This window comes from Tursiops truncatus, chromosome 4, assembly GCF_011762595.2.
Source record: "Tursiops truncatus isolate mTurTru1 chromosome 4, mTurTru1.mat.Y, whole genome shotgun sequence".
Classification (NCBI taxonomy): domain Eukaryota; kingdom Metazoa; phylum Chordata; class Mammalia; order Artiodactyla; family Delphinidae; genus Tursiops; species Tursiops truncatus.
Window position 1 is genome coordinate 85,506,176 of NC_047037.1, and position 16,052 is coordinate 85,522,227.

Here is a 16,052-nt window from a genome sequence, read left to right on the forward strand (position 1 = left end):
ACTACACACCTACTACATTGGCTAAAAATAAAAAAACTGAACAGTGTATTAGCAAGGATGTGAAGCAACTGAAATTCTCATACATGGCTAGTTAAAGGGTAAAATGTTACAACTTCATCTGAAAACAGTTTGGCAGTTTCTCATAAGGTTAAATACACACTTACCCTATTACCCAGCAACCCCACTCATAGATACTTACTAAGAGAAATTAAAACCAACATACACAATGTCTTCTGTATTCATAGCAGCTTATTCCTAATAGCCAATAGTCTGTTCATTGTTCGTATCCGCATTTTATTATTGACCAAAACACTCGCTCCCCTCAAATAATGTGTTTTTAGAAATACTTATGTCTTTAGAAAAGGTTAAATGATCTTTGATACTTGGTTTTCTATTTTTTTCAGAATCTGTAAGAATAATAAAGAACCTCTCATTGGATCATGTAGTCTTTTAGTGCTTAGTGTATGACAAGATTGCACAAATATTTACTAAATAGATACATTTTATTAGGTTTCCAGGAAATAACATGAATCTATATAATTGAAATTATTAGCTTTAATGTTACATATATAAATGGGAAAACCTCATTTCATTAAATCATGGGTGCACAGGATGAAATGTTAAACTGATATCCTCTGGGACTTCCCTGGCAGTCAGGTGGTTAAGACTTCGTCTCCCAATGCAGGGAGTGTGGGTTCCATCCCAGGTTGGGAAACTAAGATCCCACATGCCTCGTGGCCAAAAAACCAAAACATAAAACAAGCAATATTGGAACAAATTCAACAAAAGACTTAAAAAAAATTGATATCCTCTTCTTTCCAGGCATACTTTATTCCCAAACATCACTTGTATGAAGCTTTTGAACAATTCTGTCCTCACATTGAATATAAAATGTGGCTAAAACTTGGACTTTCTATTACTGCCAAAAAAATCAGGGAACATTTATCTTATGAGGTAAGAGGTGTTTATATAAAATCGTATTTCTCTCTGAGTGAAATAGCCCTAAAGTTTTGCTAGAAATTAACTATTTAAGAATTTATATTAAACTTTATAAACAATAGACTATGAAATTGTGTTTTTCTTATAGGATTGGAATTACAAGATGCAGTTAAAACTCTGTAACGTTTATGTAAAAAATATACCAAAGAACACCAAAACTGATATCTATGGTGAAACTGTAATTTATGTCATCCTCATTCATGGAGCTGTGGAAGATTGTCAGTTACGAAAAGCTTATAAGGCTCCTTTCTTAATTCCTATAACATGCCATCAGGTAAAGAAATATTGATTCAAATCTTCAGGTCAATATGCCATTTGTCCAATGTGTTAATGTTAGAAAAATTGTCACTTTTCCACCTTCCCATTCTCTCCCTTTCCCCCACCACCTCCATACCCCCCCCACACACACACACACCACACACCAAATTAATTGATTGCTTTTGCACTGGGTAGCCCAAACACCAAGCTATTCCTATTCACTGTCAATGAATTGGGCCAAGCTATACATTTTGACCACAGTTAGATTTTGGTGCAACTGTAAATAGCAAAAGAGGACCTATTAAGTTCATGTACATATTGCAGAAGGACTACTCTCTCTGGACTGTAACAGCAGTGCTCTAAAAATGTTCTGTCAGTCCCATGCTGAAGTGAGTACCAGTGGTATTTCCCCAGATACTTTCAAAGTGAATGTAGAAATGAAGGACTTCTCATATTTAAGCTGTTGGGTTACCCTTCCAATTAAAATGAGAAGCTGTGCCATGAGAAGAAAGAAAGAAGTAAGACTGTATTATGTGTGTGTCTGTGTGTGTGTGTAGAGTAAGAGAGGCACATGTCAGGAGGAATCAGAGGACACATAAAATACAGCTAAAGAAAGTAACTTGAAAGAGGGACCGAGAGTCAATTAAATCAGGTACTTTTTAAAAGCAACTATGACAGAAACAGTGCTAGATGCTAAAGTGGTCAAGATGAATGAGACTTTAAGCTTGCCCTCAAGAGATCTCTCAACCAAGCGAAAAGAAACATCTATAAATAGATTAATAAACATTTACAGCTATGGTAGAAGTGCTTAAAAGGTAGATTTGGGACACAAGGAAAAAACTGAGGTGGGAATAAGAGGAATTCTAAGCTGAGAAACAGTCACAAGAAAATTTTCTACGTGGATGCCACTAGCATCAATTTGATGCCAAGTGAGAGGAAGTAAAACATTATTCTTACCTATGGTGCTCCCCAACTCTATTCTTGAATACATAACAATAGAGCTTAGTTGGGGGGTTCTGGTTGGGAATTTAGATGACCAAGTAAGAGATTCTCAAGGCAGCCCAAACCTGCCCAACTCTGTCTACTCTCCTAGGCATAAAACTCTGCTCACTGTGGATTTGGGCACCAATGTTATTCAAAGCACATTGAAGACACTCACAAGGTTGGAAGATTTCTTGAAATCCATTGATTTTCAAACTTTCTTCCTGCCACATAGAAAAACTTTCTGGGTGATATTTTAAAGGGTCATTGATGATTAACTCGATTATTTTTCTCATTTGTAATAAAAATGAGCAAAATAATTAAAAATCAGTGAAAGTATGTAGAATATTGACTCTCACAAAACTAACATATCCAGGTATTTAAAGATATCTAATATCTATTGCTACTGTCAATTTTCAGGCCCAGATATTTAGAGAGGGTCTGAGATAGTAGCCTAACAGAAACATTCAACTGTATGATATAGCTTGTAATCTGTCAACTTTCAGATACAAGGCACTGAAGATTTCACAAAGGTAACAATTGTTCGAACTGCGATTGATTCAAAAAAATTCAGGTGGAACACTAGAAAGTATATAACTTCACGTAAACGTGCTCATCCTGTAGCATCAGGTATGTTAGATTTCTTTGAGCAATTGGGAACTTACTTTCCTTTTGTAAAATACTCCTATATGTATTTGGAAACTTGTATGCATTCTACCTAGAGTACTGAGGAATCCTTTTAACTGCCATATTTGATATCCAATGTGTGAATTAAAACCGAGAACATCTAAGTTATTAGAAATTTTAATATTTAATCTATAAAAACAAACACATATAATAGTATTATATATTATACACATTATTTGTGTATAAAAGTAATTAATGAGGGAATTCCTAATTCATCCCAAAAGTTAAAATATTTTATATAGCAGTAATAGTGAAAATATTGTTGCACTGTCTGAACAACAGAGATATAAATCACGTGACTAAATGAATAACTTTACTATTTTTAAAAAATTTTTTAAATTTTTTTATACAACAGGTTCTTATTAGTCATCCGTTTTATACACATCAGTGTATACATGTCCATCCCAATCGCCCAATTCATCACACCACCCTCCCAACCCCACACAGCTTTACCCCCTTGGTGTCCATACGTTTATTCTCTACATCTGTGTGTCTATTTCTGCCTTGCAAACTGGTTCACCTGTACCATTTTTCTAGGTTCCACATATATGTGTTAATATACGATATTTGTTTTTCTGTTTCTGACTTACTTCAGTCTGTATGACAGTCTCTAGATCCATCCATGTCTCCACAAATGACCCAATTTCGTTCCTTTTTATGGCTGAGTAATATTCCGTTATATATATGTACCACATCTTCTTTATCAATTCAGCTGTCGATGGGCATTTAGGTTGCTTCCATGACCTGGCTATTGTAAATAGTGCTGAAATGAACATTGGGCTGCAGATGTCTTTTTGAATCATGGTTTTCTCTGGGTATATGCCCAGTAGTGAGGTTGATGGATCATATGGTAATTCTATTTTTAGCTTTTTAAGGAAACTCCATACTGTTCTGCATAGTGGCTGTATCAATTTACATTCCCACCAGCATTACAAGAGAGTTCCCTTTTCTCCACACCCTCTCCAGCATTTGTTGTTTGCAGATTTTCTGATGATGCCCATTCTAACTGGTGTGAGATGACACCTCATTGTAGTTTTGATTTGCATTTCTCTAATGATTAGTGATGTTGAGCAGCTTTTCATGTGCTTCTTGGTCATCTGTATGTCTTCTTTGGAGAAATGTCTGTTTAGGTCTTCTGCCCATTTTTGGATTGGGTTGTTTGTTTTTTTAATATTGAGCTGCATGAGCTGTTTATATATTTTGGAGATTGATCCTTTGTCCATTGATTCATTTGCAAATATTTTCTTCCATCGTGAGGGTTGTCTTTTGGTCTTGTTTGTAGTTTCCTTTGCTGTGCAAAAGCTTTTAAGTTTCATTAGGTCCCATTTGTTTATTTTTGTTTTTATTTCCATTACTCTAGGAGGTGGATCAAAAAAGATCTTGCTGTGATTTATGTCAAAGAGTGTTCTTCCTATGTTTTCCTCTAAGAGTTTTATAGTGTCTGGTCCTACATTTAGGTCTCTAATCCATTTTGAGTTTATTTTGTATATGGTGTTAGGGAGTGTTCTCATTTCATTCTTTTACATGTAGCTGTCTAGTTTTCCCATCACCACTTACTGAAGAGACTGTCTTTTCTCCATTGTATATCCTTGCCTCCTTTGTCATAGATTAACCATAGGTGCGTGGGTTTATCTCTGAGCTTTCTATCTTGTTCCATAGATCTATATTTCTGTTTTCATGCCAGTACCATATTGTCTTGATTACTGCAGCTTTCTAGTATAGTCTGAAGTCAGGGAGTCTGATTCCTCCAGCTACATTTTTGTTCCTCAAGACGGCTTTGGCTATTCGGGGTCTTTTGTGTCTCCATACAAATTTTAAGATTTTTTGTTCTAGTTCTATAAAAAATGCCATTGGTAATTTGATAGGGATTGCATTGAATTTGTAAATTGCTTTGGGTAGTATAGTCATCTTCCCAATATTGATTGTTTCAATCCAAGAACATGGTATATCTCTCCATCTGTTGGTATCATCTTTAATTTCTTTCATCAGTGTCTTATACCTTTCTGCATACAGGTCTTTTGTCTCCCTATGCAGGTTTACTCCTAAGTATTTTATTCTTTTTGTTGCAGTGGTAAATGGGAGTGTTTCCTTAATTTCTCTTTCAAATTTTCATCATTAGTGTATAGGAATGGAAGAGATTTCTGTGCATTAATTTTGTATCCTGCAACTTTACCAAATTCATTGATTAGCTCTAGTAGGTTTCTGGTGGAATCTTTAGGATTCTCTACGTATAGTGTCATATCATCTGCAAACAGTGACAGTTTTACTTCTTCTTTTCCGACTTGTATTATTTTATTTCTTTTTCTTCTCTGATTTCCGTGGCTAACACTTCCAAAACTATGTTGAATAATAATGGTGAGAGTGGACATCCTTGCCTTATTCCTGATCTTAGAGGAAATGCTTTCAGAATTTCGCCATTGAGAATGATGTTTGCTGTGGGTTTGTCGTATATGGCCTTTATTATGTTGAGGTAGGTTCCCTCTATGCCCACTTTCTGGAGAGTTTTATCATAAATTGGTGTTGAATTTTGTCAAAAGCTTTTTCTGCATCTATTGAGATGATCAAATGGTTTTTATTCTTCAATTTGTTAATATGGTGTATCACATTGATTGATTTGCATATATTGAAGAATCCTTGCATCCGTGGGATAAATCCCACTTGATCATGGTGTATGATCCCTTTAATGTGTTGTTGTATTCTGTTTGCTAGTATTTTGTTGAGTATTGTTGCATCTATATTCATCAGTGATATTTGTCTGTAATTTTCTTTTTTTGTAGTATCTTTGTCTGGTTTTGGTATCAGGGTGATGGTGGCCTCATAGAATGAGTTTGGGAGTATTTCTTCTGCTGCAATTTTTTGGAAGAGTTGAGAAGGATGGGTGTTAGCTCTTGTCTAAATGTTTGATAGAATTCACCTGTGAAGCCATCTGGTCCTGGAATTTTGTTTGTTGGAAGATTTTTTTTTTTTTTTTTTTTTTTTTTTTTGCGATACGCGGGCCTCTCACTGTTGTGGCCTCTCCTGTTGCGGAGCACAGGCTCCGGACACGCAGGCCCAGCGGCCATGGCTCACGGGCCCAGCCGCTCCGCGGCATGTGGGATCCTCCCGGACCAGAGCACGAACCCGTGTCCCCTGCATCGGCAGGCGGACTCTCAACCCTGCGCCACCAGGGAAGCCCTGTTGGAAGATTTTTAATAACAGTTTCAATTTCATTACTTGTGATTGCTGTGTTCATATTTTCTATTTCTTCCTAGTTCAGTCTTGGAAGGTTATACCTTTCTAAAAATTTGTCTATTTCTTCCAGGTTGTCCATTTTATTGGCATAGAGTTGCTTGCAGTAGTCTCTTAGGATGCTTTGTATTTCTGCAATGTCTGTTGTAACTTCTCCTTTCTAATTTTATTGATTTGAGTCCTCTCCCTCTTTTTCTTGATGAGTCGGGCTAATGGTTTACAAATTTTGTTTATCTTCTCAAAGAACCAGCTTTTAGTTTTATTGATCTTTGCTGTTGTTTTCTTTGTTTCTATTTCATTGATTTCTGCTCTGATCTTTATGATTTCTCTCCTTCTGCTAACATTGGGTTTTGTTTGTTCTTCTTTCTCTAGTTCCTTAGGTGTAAGGTTAGATTGTTTATTTGAGATTTTTCTTGTTTCTTCAGGTAGGCTTGTATAGCTATAAACTTCCCTCTTAGAACTGCTTTTGCTGCATCCCATAGGTTTTGGATCATTGTGTTTTCTTTGTCATTTGTCTCTAGGTATTTTTTGGTTTCCTCTTTGATGTCTTCAGTGATCTCTTGGTTATTTAGTAACATATTGTTTAGCCTCATTTAATCATGTGTTTCTGTTTTTTACATTTCTTTCCCTGTAATTGATATCTAGTCTTATAGTGTTGTGGTCATAAAAGACACTCGATACAATTTCAATTTTCTTAAATTTACCAAGGCTTGATTTGTTACCCAAGATATGATCTATCCTGGAGAAGATTCCATGAGCACTTGAGAAGAAAGTGTAATCTGCTGTTTTTCGATGGAATGTTCTATAAATATCGATTAAATCTATCTGGTCTATTGTGTGATGTAAAGCTTGTGTTTCCTTATTAATTTTCTGTTTGGATGACCTGTCCATTGGTGTAAGTGAGGTGTTAAAGTCCCCCACTGTTATTGTGTTACTGTCAATTTCCTCTTTTGTAGCTGTTAACAGTTGCCTTATGTACTGAGGTGCTCCTATGTTAGGTGCATATATATTTATAATTGCTATATCTTCTTCTTGGCTTGATCCCTTGATCATTATGTAGTGTCCTTCATTGTCTCTTGTAACATTCTTTATTTTAAAATCTATTTTATCTGATACGTGTATTGCTACTCCAGCTTTCTTTTGATTTCCATATGCATGGAATATCTTTTTCCATCCCCTCACTTTCAGTCTGTATGTGTCCCTAGGTCTGAAGTGTGTCTCTTGTAGAGAGCATATAGATGGGTCTTGGTTTTGTATCCATTCAGGAAGCCTGTGTCTTTTGGTTGGAGCATTTAATCCATTCATGTTTAGGGTAATTATCAACATGTATGTTCCTATGACCATTTTGTTAATTGTTTGGGGTTTGTTTTGTGGGTCCTTTTCTCCTCTTGTGTTTCCCACTTAGAGAAGTTCCTTTAGCATTTGTTTTAGAGCTGATTTTGTGGTGCTGAATTCACTTAGTTTTTGCTTTTCTGTAAAGCTTTTGATTTCTCCATCAAATCTGAAAGAGATCCTTGCTGGGTATAGTGATCTTGGTTGTAGGTCCTTCCCTTTCGTCACTTTAAGTATATCATGCCACTCCCTTCTGGCTTGTAGAGTTTCTGCTGAGAAATCAGCTGTTAACCTTATTGGAGTTACCTTGTATGTTATTTGTCATTTTTCTCTTGTTGCTTTCAATAACTTTTCTTTGTCTTTGATTTTTTCCAATTTGATACTATGTGTCTTGGCGTGTTTCTCCTTGGGTTTATCTTGTATGGGACTCACTGCACTTCCTAGACTTGGGTGGCTATTTCCTTTCCCATGTTAGGGAAGTTTTTGACTATAATCTCTTCAAATATTTTTTTGGGTCCTTTTTCTGTCTCTTCTCCTTCTGGGACCCCTATAATGCGAATGTTGTTGCATTTAATGTTGTATCAGAGGTCTCTTAAGCTGTCTTCATTTCTTTCCATTCTTTTTTCTTTATCCTGTTCCACGACAGTGAATTCCACCATTCTGTCTTCCAGGTCACTTATTCGTTCTTCTGCCTCAGTTATTCTGCTATTGATTCCTTTTAGTGTAGTTTTCATTTCATTTATTTCATTGTTCTTCTCTGTTTGTTTGTTCTTTAATTCTTCTAACTCTTTGTTAAACATTTCTTGCATCTTCTTGATGTTTGCCTCCATTCTTTTTCAGAGGTCCTGGATCATCTTCACTATGATTATTCTGAATTCTTTTTCTGGAAGGTTGCCTATCTCTACTTCATTTAGTTGTTTTTCTGGGGTTTTCTCTTGTTCCTTCATCTGGTACATAGCTCTCTGCCTTTTCATCTTGTGTATCTTTCTGTGAATGTGGTTTTTGTTTCGCAGGCTGCAGGATTGTAGTTCTTTTTGCTTCTGCTGTCTGCCCTGTGGTGCATGAGCCTATCTAAGAGGCTTGTGCAAGTTTCCTGATGGGAGGGACTGGTGGTGGATAGAGCTGACTGTTGCTCTGGTGGGCAGAGCTCAGTAAAACTTCAATCCACTTGTCTGCTGATGGGTGGGGCTGGGTTCCCTCCCTGTTGGTTGTTTGGCCTGAGGCAACCCAACACTGAAGCCTACCTGGGGTCTTTGGTGGTGCTAATGGCGGACTCTGGGAGGGCTCACACCAAGGAGTACTTCCCAGAGCTTCTGCTGCCAGTGTCCTTGTCCCCACGTGAAACGAAGCCACCTCCCACCTCTGCAGGAGACCCTCCAACACTAGCAGGTAGGTCTGGTTCAGTCTCCTCTAAGGTTACTGCTCCTTCCCCTGGGTCCCGATGTGCACACTACTTTGTGTGTGCCCTCCAAGTGTGGAGTTTCTGTTTCCCCTAGTCGTGTTGAAGTCCTGCAATGAAATTCCACTAGCCTTCAAAGTGTGATTCTGTAGGAATTCCTCCTCCTGTTGCCGGACCCCAAGGTTGGAAAGCTTGACATGGGGCTCAAAACCTTCACTCCAGTGGGTGGACTTCTGTGGTATAAGTGTTCTCCAGTCTGTGAGTCACCCACCCAGCAGTTATGGGATTTGATTTTACTGTGATTGTGCCCCTCCTACCCTCTCATTGTGGCTTCTCCTTTGTCTTTGGATGTGGGGGTATCTTTTTTGGTGAGTTCCAATGTCTTCCTATCGATGATTTTCCAGCAGCTAGTTGTGATTCTGGTGTTCTCGCAAGAGGGAGTGAGAGCACGCCCTTCTACTCTGTCATCTTGGTTCAGGGACCCAATAAATAACCTTAGTATAAAGCCTATTCATACAAATTTTGCATGAATAAAGTTGAATCAGAACATAAATGATTATTTAATAAATACTATTAAGTCATTGATTCAAATTTAGAAAATGAGTTTGAGGTAGATTTAAAAATTAACTGGTAAATGATTAAATTATTGAATAAATAGTAATATAATTTAATATTTATCATTTCACTGAAAGAGACATAGTTCTAAATTTAGAAATATAGAAATTAATTTTAAAATTCTGTGTCAATAAAAATATTACCAATCAAGAGGTCAGCAAAGGACAATTCATGGAAGAAAAGTTACATTGAAAACAAAATGTAAAAGAGTTCAACACTACTAACATTTATAGAAACAGAAATTAAATATTGCTCTGTTTAATTAGTGAGATTTTTAAAGAATTATAATGTCTAATGCTCAAAAAAAATGTTGCGAATCTGATATACATTCTTACCTTGATACCAGCACTAATTGATGAAATAAATTTATCACAAGATTCCAAAAGCCGTAAAGGTTTTTATATCCTTTGCCTAAATAATATAATTTTTATATATGTCAATTATACCTCAATAAAAAATTAATTAATAATATAATTTCTAGACATTTATTGTAAAGAAATAAATCAAAAAATGTGATAAGGGTAATTGAGCATTATTTATAAAAATAAAAAGTAGAAGTTATCAAAATGGTTAATGATAAATGAATGGTTAATTAAATTAACACATTAGTCAACATGATTAAATGCTAAATAACCATTAACCAATTAATTTCCCATGTAGTAACTTGGAAAAGACCAATGATACATGTCAAGTAAAAATACCAATGATACAACATTGTGTTGCTAACATTAAACAAATTTTATCTTTATTATGTTACAATTATATACCTTTGAATCCATGTGGACACACAATACTGTCATCACATGAGTCTCCTCTCATCTTTAGATTAAGCAGAAATGGGACATGGTATTGAAACCTTCACCATCTTCTCTTTTTTCAGCCATCTCCCCTCCCCACTCTCTAAAACGTAGCCATACCAAACAGCTAATGGTTCACATAATCTGGGAGACCTCATGTTTTCTCATTCCTGAACTTTTGCACATTGCTTCTTTTCCTTCTGCCTGGAACTTCTAAACATGCCTCTCCCCACATCTCCCCATTCCACGGAGCTAACTTCTTATTCTTCAAATCTCAGCATCACTGATACATTCCAAATTCACAACACTTCACTCTCCTGTGTGCTCCCATAGCCCGCTATGCAGACAATCCTATTTTCCCATTTTGTATTTTTTTTTGCTGGCCCATCTGCTCCAAGAGGGCACGGATCATAACTCATTTGTTTTCTTATGTATCCCCATTGCTTACCAATGGGCCTGGCATGCTCAATAGATATTAATATAAAAGTATTTTGGGGATGGTGGGACAATAGATGATTTTGTCTCTCTACTTTCCAAACCTTCTGCACAATTGTTACACAATCTTTATAATAGAGGACTTTTAATCCCTTTTTTGAAAAGTGACCCCACTTGCTACCAGTCAAAATTACCACCAATTTCAGATCACATGTCCTGGGTGTAAGTGACTTGAACATGGTTGACTTTGAGAGTCGTACTATTTGATACAGTCCTTTGTTTCAGTGCTTGAACTAACACAGTCTTTTTTGAAGCAGCTGCAAGCAGAACAAATGAAGAACACCCTCAAGAAGAGACAAGTACTCAGGTAAACTGAGAAATAGAGTGAAAGTACAGTCAGCCCTCCATATCCTAGAACACGGAACCCATGGATACTGGGCGCATACTGTACTATGCCACTTTATATAAGAGACTTAAGCATCCATGGATTTTGGTACTTGTGGGAAGAGGGAATGTGGTCCTGGGACCAATCCCCTGCCAATACCTAGGGACGACTCTACCTCACTAGATCTACACCAGCCTACCTGTAGACTGGATTTTAGGGAGTTCCAGGTGGGGTAGAGAGTTTATTTATTTATTTAATAAATTTTATTTTTTAAAATTGAGACATATTTTTAAAATTTATTTATTTTATTTTTGGCTGTGTTGGGTCTTCATTGCTGCACGTGGGCTTTTGTCTGGTTGCAGCAAGCGGGGGCTACTCTTCATTGTGGTGTGCAGGCTTCTCATTGTGGAGGCTTCTCTTGTTGGGAGCACAGGCTTTAGGCACACAGCCTCAGTAGTTGTGGCACACAGGCTCAGTAGTTATGGCACATGGACTCAACAGTGCAGGCTCAGTAGTTGTGGCACACGAGCTTATTTGTTCCACGGCATGTGGGATCTTCCCAGACCAGGGCTCGAACCCATGTCTCCTGCATTGGCAGGCAGATTCTTAACCACTGCGCCACCAGGAAAGCCCAATTGAGGCATATTTGATATATTAGTTTCGGGGAGAATTTATTTTTAATTCTTGTCTTTTCCAAGCTGGTTGTATTTTTCCAGGAGATGTTGATTATCATGCCCAGAATCTGAGAAATATCTACTACAAATACATCAGAAAATTGTATATTTGATTGTTAAAAATGTTTTACATCAGTTAAGTCTATTTGCTATATTAGCAGTAGGCATCAAACTCAAAACACATGCTCCCTTTCCCCCGAAACTCTCCTCATGAGTGTATGTTGAATGAAAGTTAATTATAGGTTCCATGGGGGACGTTGAAGGTGTTTTTCTCATGTCCATCTTAAACTCAAATGTGTCCAAGTTCTCAGATCTTCAAGAGGCCAATACTCTTCTTTAACACAAATGTTCTCATTCTGCATAAAAGCAGGAAGTTCACTTTCTCCCTAAGTATTTTGGAGTCTTCCTGGGGAAGCTTTTCCTCAAACCTTCCCTGGTTGTTGCTTGTTACCTAGAACTCCTGACCCAATAGCTTTGGGGCTAAGAGTATGGGCTCTAGCATGAAATTCTCTGGTTTGTCTCCTGGTTCCATCATATATTAGCCATGTGACCTTGGACAAGTTTCTCAACCTGCCTGAGCATCACTTTTTCCCTGTCTATAAAACAGGGATAATAACAATGCCTATTTCATATAGTGCGACCACATGGGGATTAAAGAAATGGGAAGTACACTGCATAGTATTTGACATATAACAAGCAATACATACACAGAATGTCTATTATTCTTTGTTAACCCCTTCTTAACATTGTAAACTTCGTCTCCAAACCTCTTTTGCTCTCCCCATATTAATTTTCTAAAAAAAAAAATATGGACACAGTCACCTCCTCTAATTCTCGCAAACACAGTTGCTGCTGAAGACTAGGAAATAACAAAGGGAAATTACAATTAAAAAACAAAAAAAGAGGAGTAAGACACTTAAGATAAAATATTAGATGGCTTCGTCTAGCTTACCGATTAAGCCATCTTTCTCCTTAGCCCTGGCAGGCTGACAAGCCTGTAGGATTCATCTTAATAGCATATTTGAGGGGATGGAGGGAAGAGCCAGGGAAGCTAGTGCTCTCCTGGTACACTTTGCCCCAAAATGCTGCTTTTCCTTAATTAAAGAAAAGGATTGCATGATGGTTGCTAACATAGAGGAAGTAGTGTTAAAGTGAGAGACAGTCCATTAAATGGTAGAAACATCAGCTACTGAGACATACAGAGATCAACAAAGTGTGTTATGTAGTAAATTCTCTTTTCTCCCTGATGTCAGATCTTGGCTATGTTTCTGAGCCAGCTCCCTTCCTACTCCCCCCAAACCTTTGCCCTACTACTACCACCCCAGAACTGTAGCTTTACCTTTACATAATGAAAAAGGCTGACACAACATAAACATCCTTACAAAATGTTTTGGTCCGCACACAGTGCTGTCACTGGCAGAAGTCCCAGTTCTAGCTGCCCTGATCTACAGACCAGATCTGACACCAGCTTTGCTTTATAAATCTGCCCCTTATTAACAGTCTCAGACTTTGACTCCTATCTCCATTTTTAGAATCAACAGCCTACAGAATCAATTGTTAAGACCACGGAGGATAAGAACTTCTATGAGGATGCCTATAACAAGCCTAAATGAAAGTCTGGTAAGCTGCCTCAGTTTCTCCAACGTGATCAGGAGCACACCTGTCCCCAGAGATGTAGAAGGAAGCCAGTTTATTTGCCTTTGTGTGATAGTATGATTATACTACCTTCCACTAGCCAGAGATGCTTCTAATGGCACTAGCTCTAAATTCTAATTTGGAAAATTAATTTTAAAATAAGATTCCTTTATCTGGATTTCTGAAAACTTTGTAGTCTCGTGGTTCCCTCTCTATATTCTGCTATTTAGTCTCACATGCAACACTGGTTGCTCCCTATTTGGCAGGTCATTTTTCAGGCAGCCATGCACTGTGGAAGATGTAAACAGGCAATAAGCTATGACTTCATGTTCAAAAGTTTATGTTCTAGTTAAGGAGACAAAACATACCACACAGAAGGCAATTAAAATAACAATACGAGATACACCATGGACAGTGTCAACTGAAGCTAAATGAATTCAAAAGAGGAAAAGTAGCTACTGAGCATAAACAAAGTCTTTGTAGAGAAATGAAGCGGACGCTCAGAATAGAAGACACAAGAGAGCAAGACTTTGGGGGAAAAATGAGTAGACCAGCCTGACTGTTGACCATTCAAAATGTGGTATCTCTGGGGAAATATGTGTTCATAAGTGCTTTATATGACTCTATGTTACATTAAGAATATCACTGGGTTAAAAATGACCTTCAGATAAATCTTATCTCCATTTAAAAAACGTTAGCTCTTGCATACCACTTCCTATGACAAAGATCATATTTAAAAATAGATTTAAAAGCTAACAATGCACCATCGAAAAGGTGTTTGCAAGAATTATTTGCAACACATGGGAAAAATTTATACAAAATGATGAGGAAAACACTATGATTCCAACAGGCAAACTAATGAACAGCCAGTTCAGGGAAAAGACAATACCCAGAATATAGAGAAAATAAAAAATGCAAAACTAAACAACAATGAAGTATTAACATTTGTTTTTTTAAATGAACAATTTTTATTCAATGGTAGAATTATTGCCTTTGAAATAACTGAAAATAGAGTGATACTTGTTTTCTCATATTTAGCTGGTGGATAAGTAAAAGTAATTTGTTAACAAAAGTCATAAAAATGCTTACACACTTGGGCTCAGTGTTTTTTGAAAAAATCAGTCTGAAAATTGAAATCCTAAGAGAGTAAAAATCAATCCAAAGAGAGAAATCCGAAGTATTCAAGTAGACATATGTACAACATGTCTAGTACACTACTATTTCTAGGGGCAAAAAATTTAAAAGAGCCTAAGTGTTCAACAATGAGAAAGTGTATAATTTCACTGCAGAACATCTATACACGGACTATCATAAAACCATGAAAAAGACTGGTTGAGTCGTCCAATGTAAAATATAAAAGCTGAAGGCGAAACTGTACTTATACCTTGTTTAGCATAAAACAAGGCCAGAAAAGATAAATCCAAATGATGTAATTAAGTGGAAAGGTGAGAGTAGGGATGGTCTTATTTACCTTTTTTATTTTATGCAGTTTTATTACCCTTATAACGAAAAATATGATTGTAAAACTATCAAGCATTATTCAAATATAAATTACTTTAAAGTTGTCTTTTCTTTTTTACCACCGTTTACACTCAGCAATCCATAGTGTTAGGAAATGGAGTGGTAATAGCCAGAGCTGAAACTCAGTGAGTGACTCAGAAATGACTCCAGTGAAGTTATTCCCACAATGGAAAACCCTCCTCCTGACAATGCATAAAATACCCCTGTCCGGTTCGGCAGACGCCAAGGGCTACTTGGATTCAGACTCCCAGTTTAAATCACGCTGCCACCCCTTTATGAGATGAATGATTCGCACTTCCTTGCTCAACTTCCTTCCTTGGCCTCATCAATAATGACCAGATGTTTCTTGTGAGAATGAAAATGACCCTCCAATACATCCTATCCCAGGTTGTGGGTCAATGTTGAAAGATTCCAAAGTTCTTTTGCCTTTGTTTTCTTTCCTTTCCGTTTTTTTAGAAATGGTTGACAAGGCTGTTTTGAAGACTGACACATGCATTAGTACTGCTGTCATGAGATGCCTCCTGTTTTTGAAATGCATTTCCCTACCTCAAGAGGGAGCAACTTCGAGTTGGATCCTGTGCAAATGTTCTTGGTGTCACAAGGAAAGAAGTTTGGACCTTGCAACTGTTCCGTTTAAAATACTTTTTTGCAAAATTTCCTTGATTTAAAATATCTATTATTTAAAATATGTAAAACACCCCAGAAATTTTAGAGTGAGTTTTAGTTTTAGAGCCAGAAAATAAGCTTATGCCGCTTCAATAATTTGCATATTACTCTTAAAGCAAAAATGGTTTGCTTCACTTTATGAAAATTAAATGCTATTAAAATGTATTTTAAATGTTGCTCTTGAACCAAGTATTGATTTTTTTCATTCATTGCACTTCACTCATCTTGCAAGCACTCAGTGAATTAAAATAGCAAAGCATAGAAATTGATTTAGACTGAACCATGTAACTCAGTCCTAAGCGAAACTGCCAGTGTCCATTTTGTTCATCATTATATTTACAATAGTGACCACAACACCCAGCACATAATTTTAAAGGATAATCTTAACAGTGAATAGATATTGTGTGCTTTCTGTATGCTGGTATATGACAAATGCTGTA

General features: G+C 36.9%; 1 protein-coding gene across 1 annotated transcript in view; it reads left to right on the forward strand.

Annotated features, from left to right (window-relative positions):
- Positions 1-15,548, forward strand: part of SLC9C1 (solute carrier family 9 member C1) — a 102,131-nt gene extending 86,583 nt beyond the window's left edge. Inside the window, exons 24-29 of the mRNA XM_073804229.1 lie at positions 823-954; positions 1,088-1,273; positions 2,745-2,868; positions 11,049-11,098; positions 13,323-13,410; positions 15,403-15,548. Coding sequence (XP_073660330.1) covers positions 823-954; positions 1,088-1,273; positions 2,745-2,868; positions 11,049-11,098; positions 13,323-13,403 — 573 coding nt within the window. The 3' untranslated portion in view covers positions 13,404-13,410; positions 15,403-15,548. The remainder of the gene's footprint in view (positions 1-822; positions 955-1,087; positions 1,274-2,744; positions 2,869-11,048; positions 11,099-13,322; positions 13,411-15,402) is intronic.
- Positions 15,549-16,052: the final 504 nt, after the last annotated feature.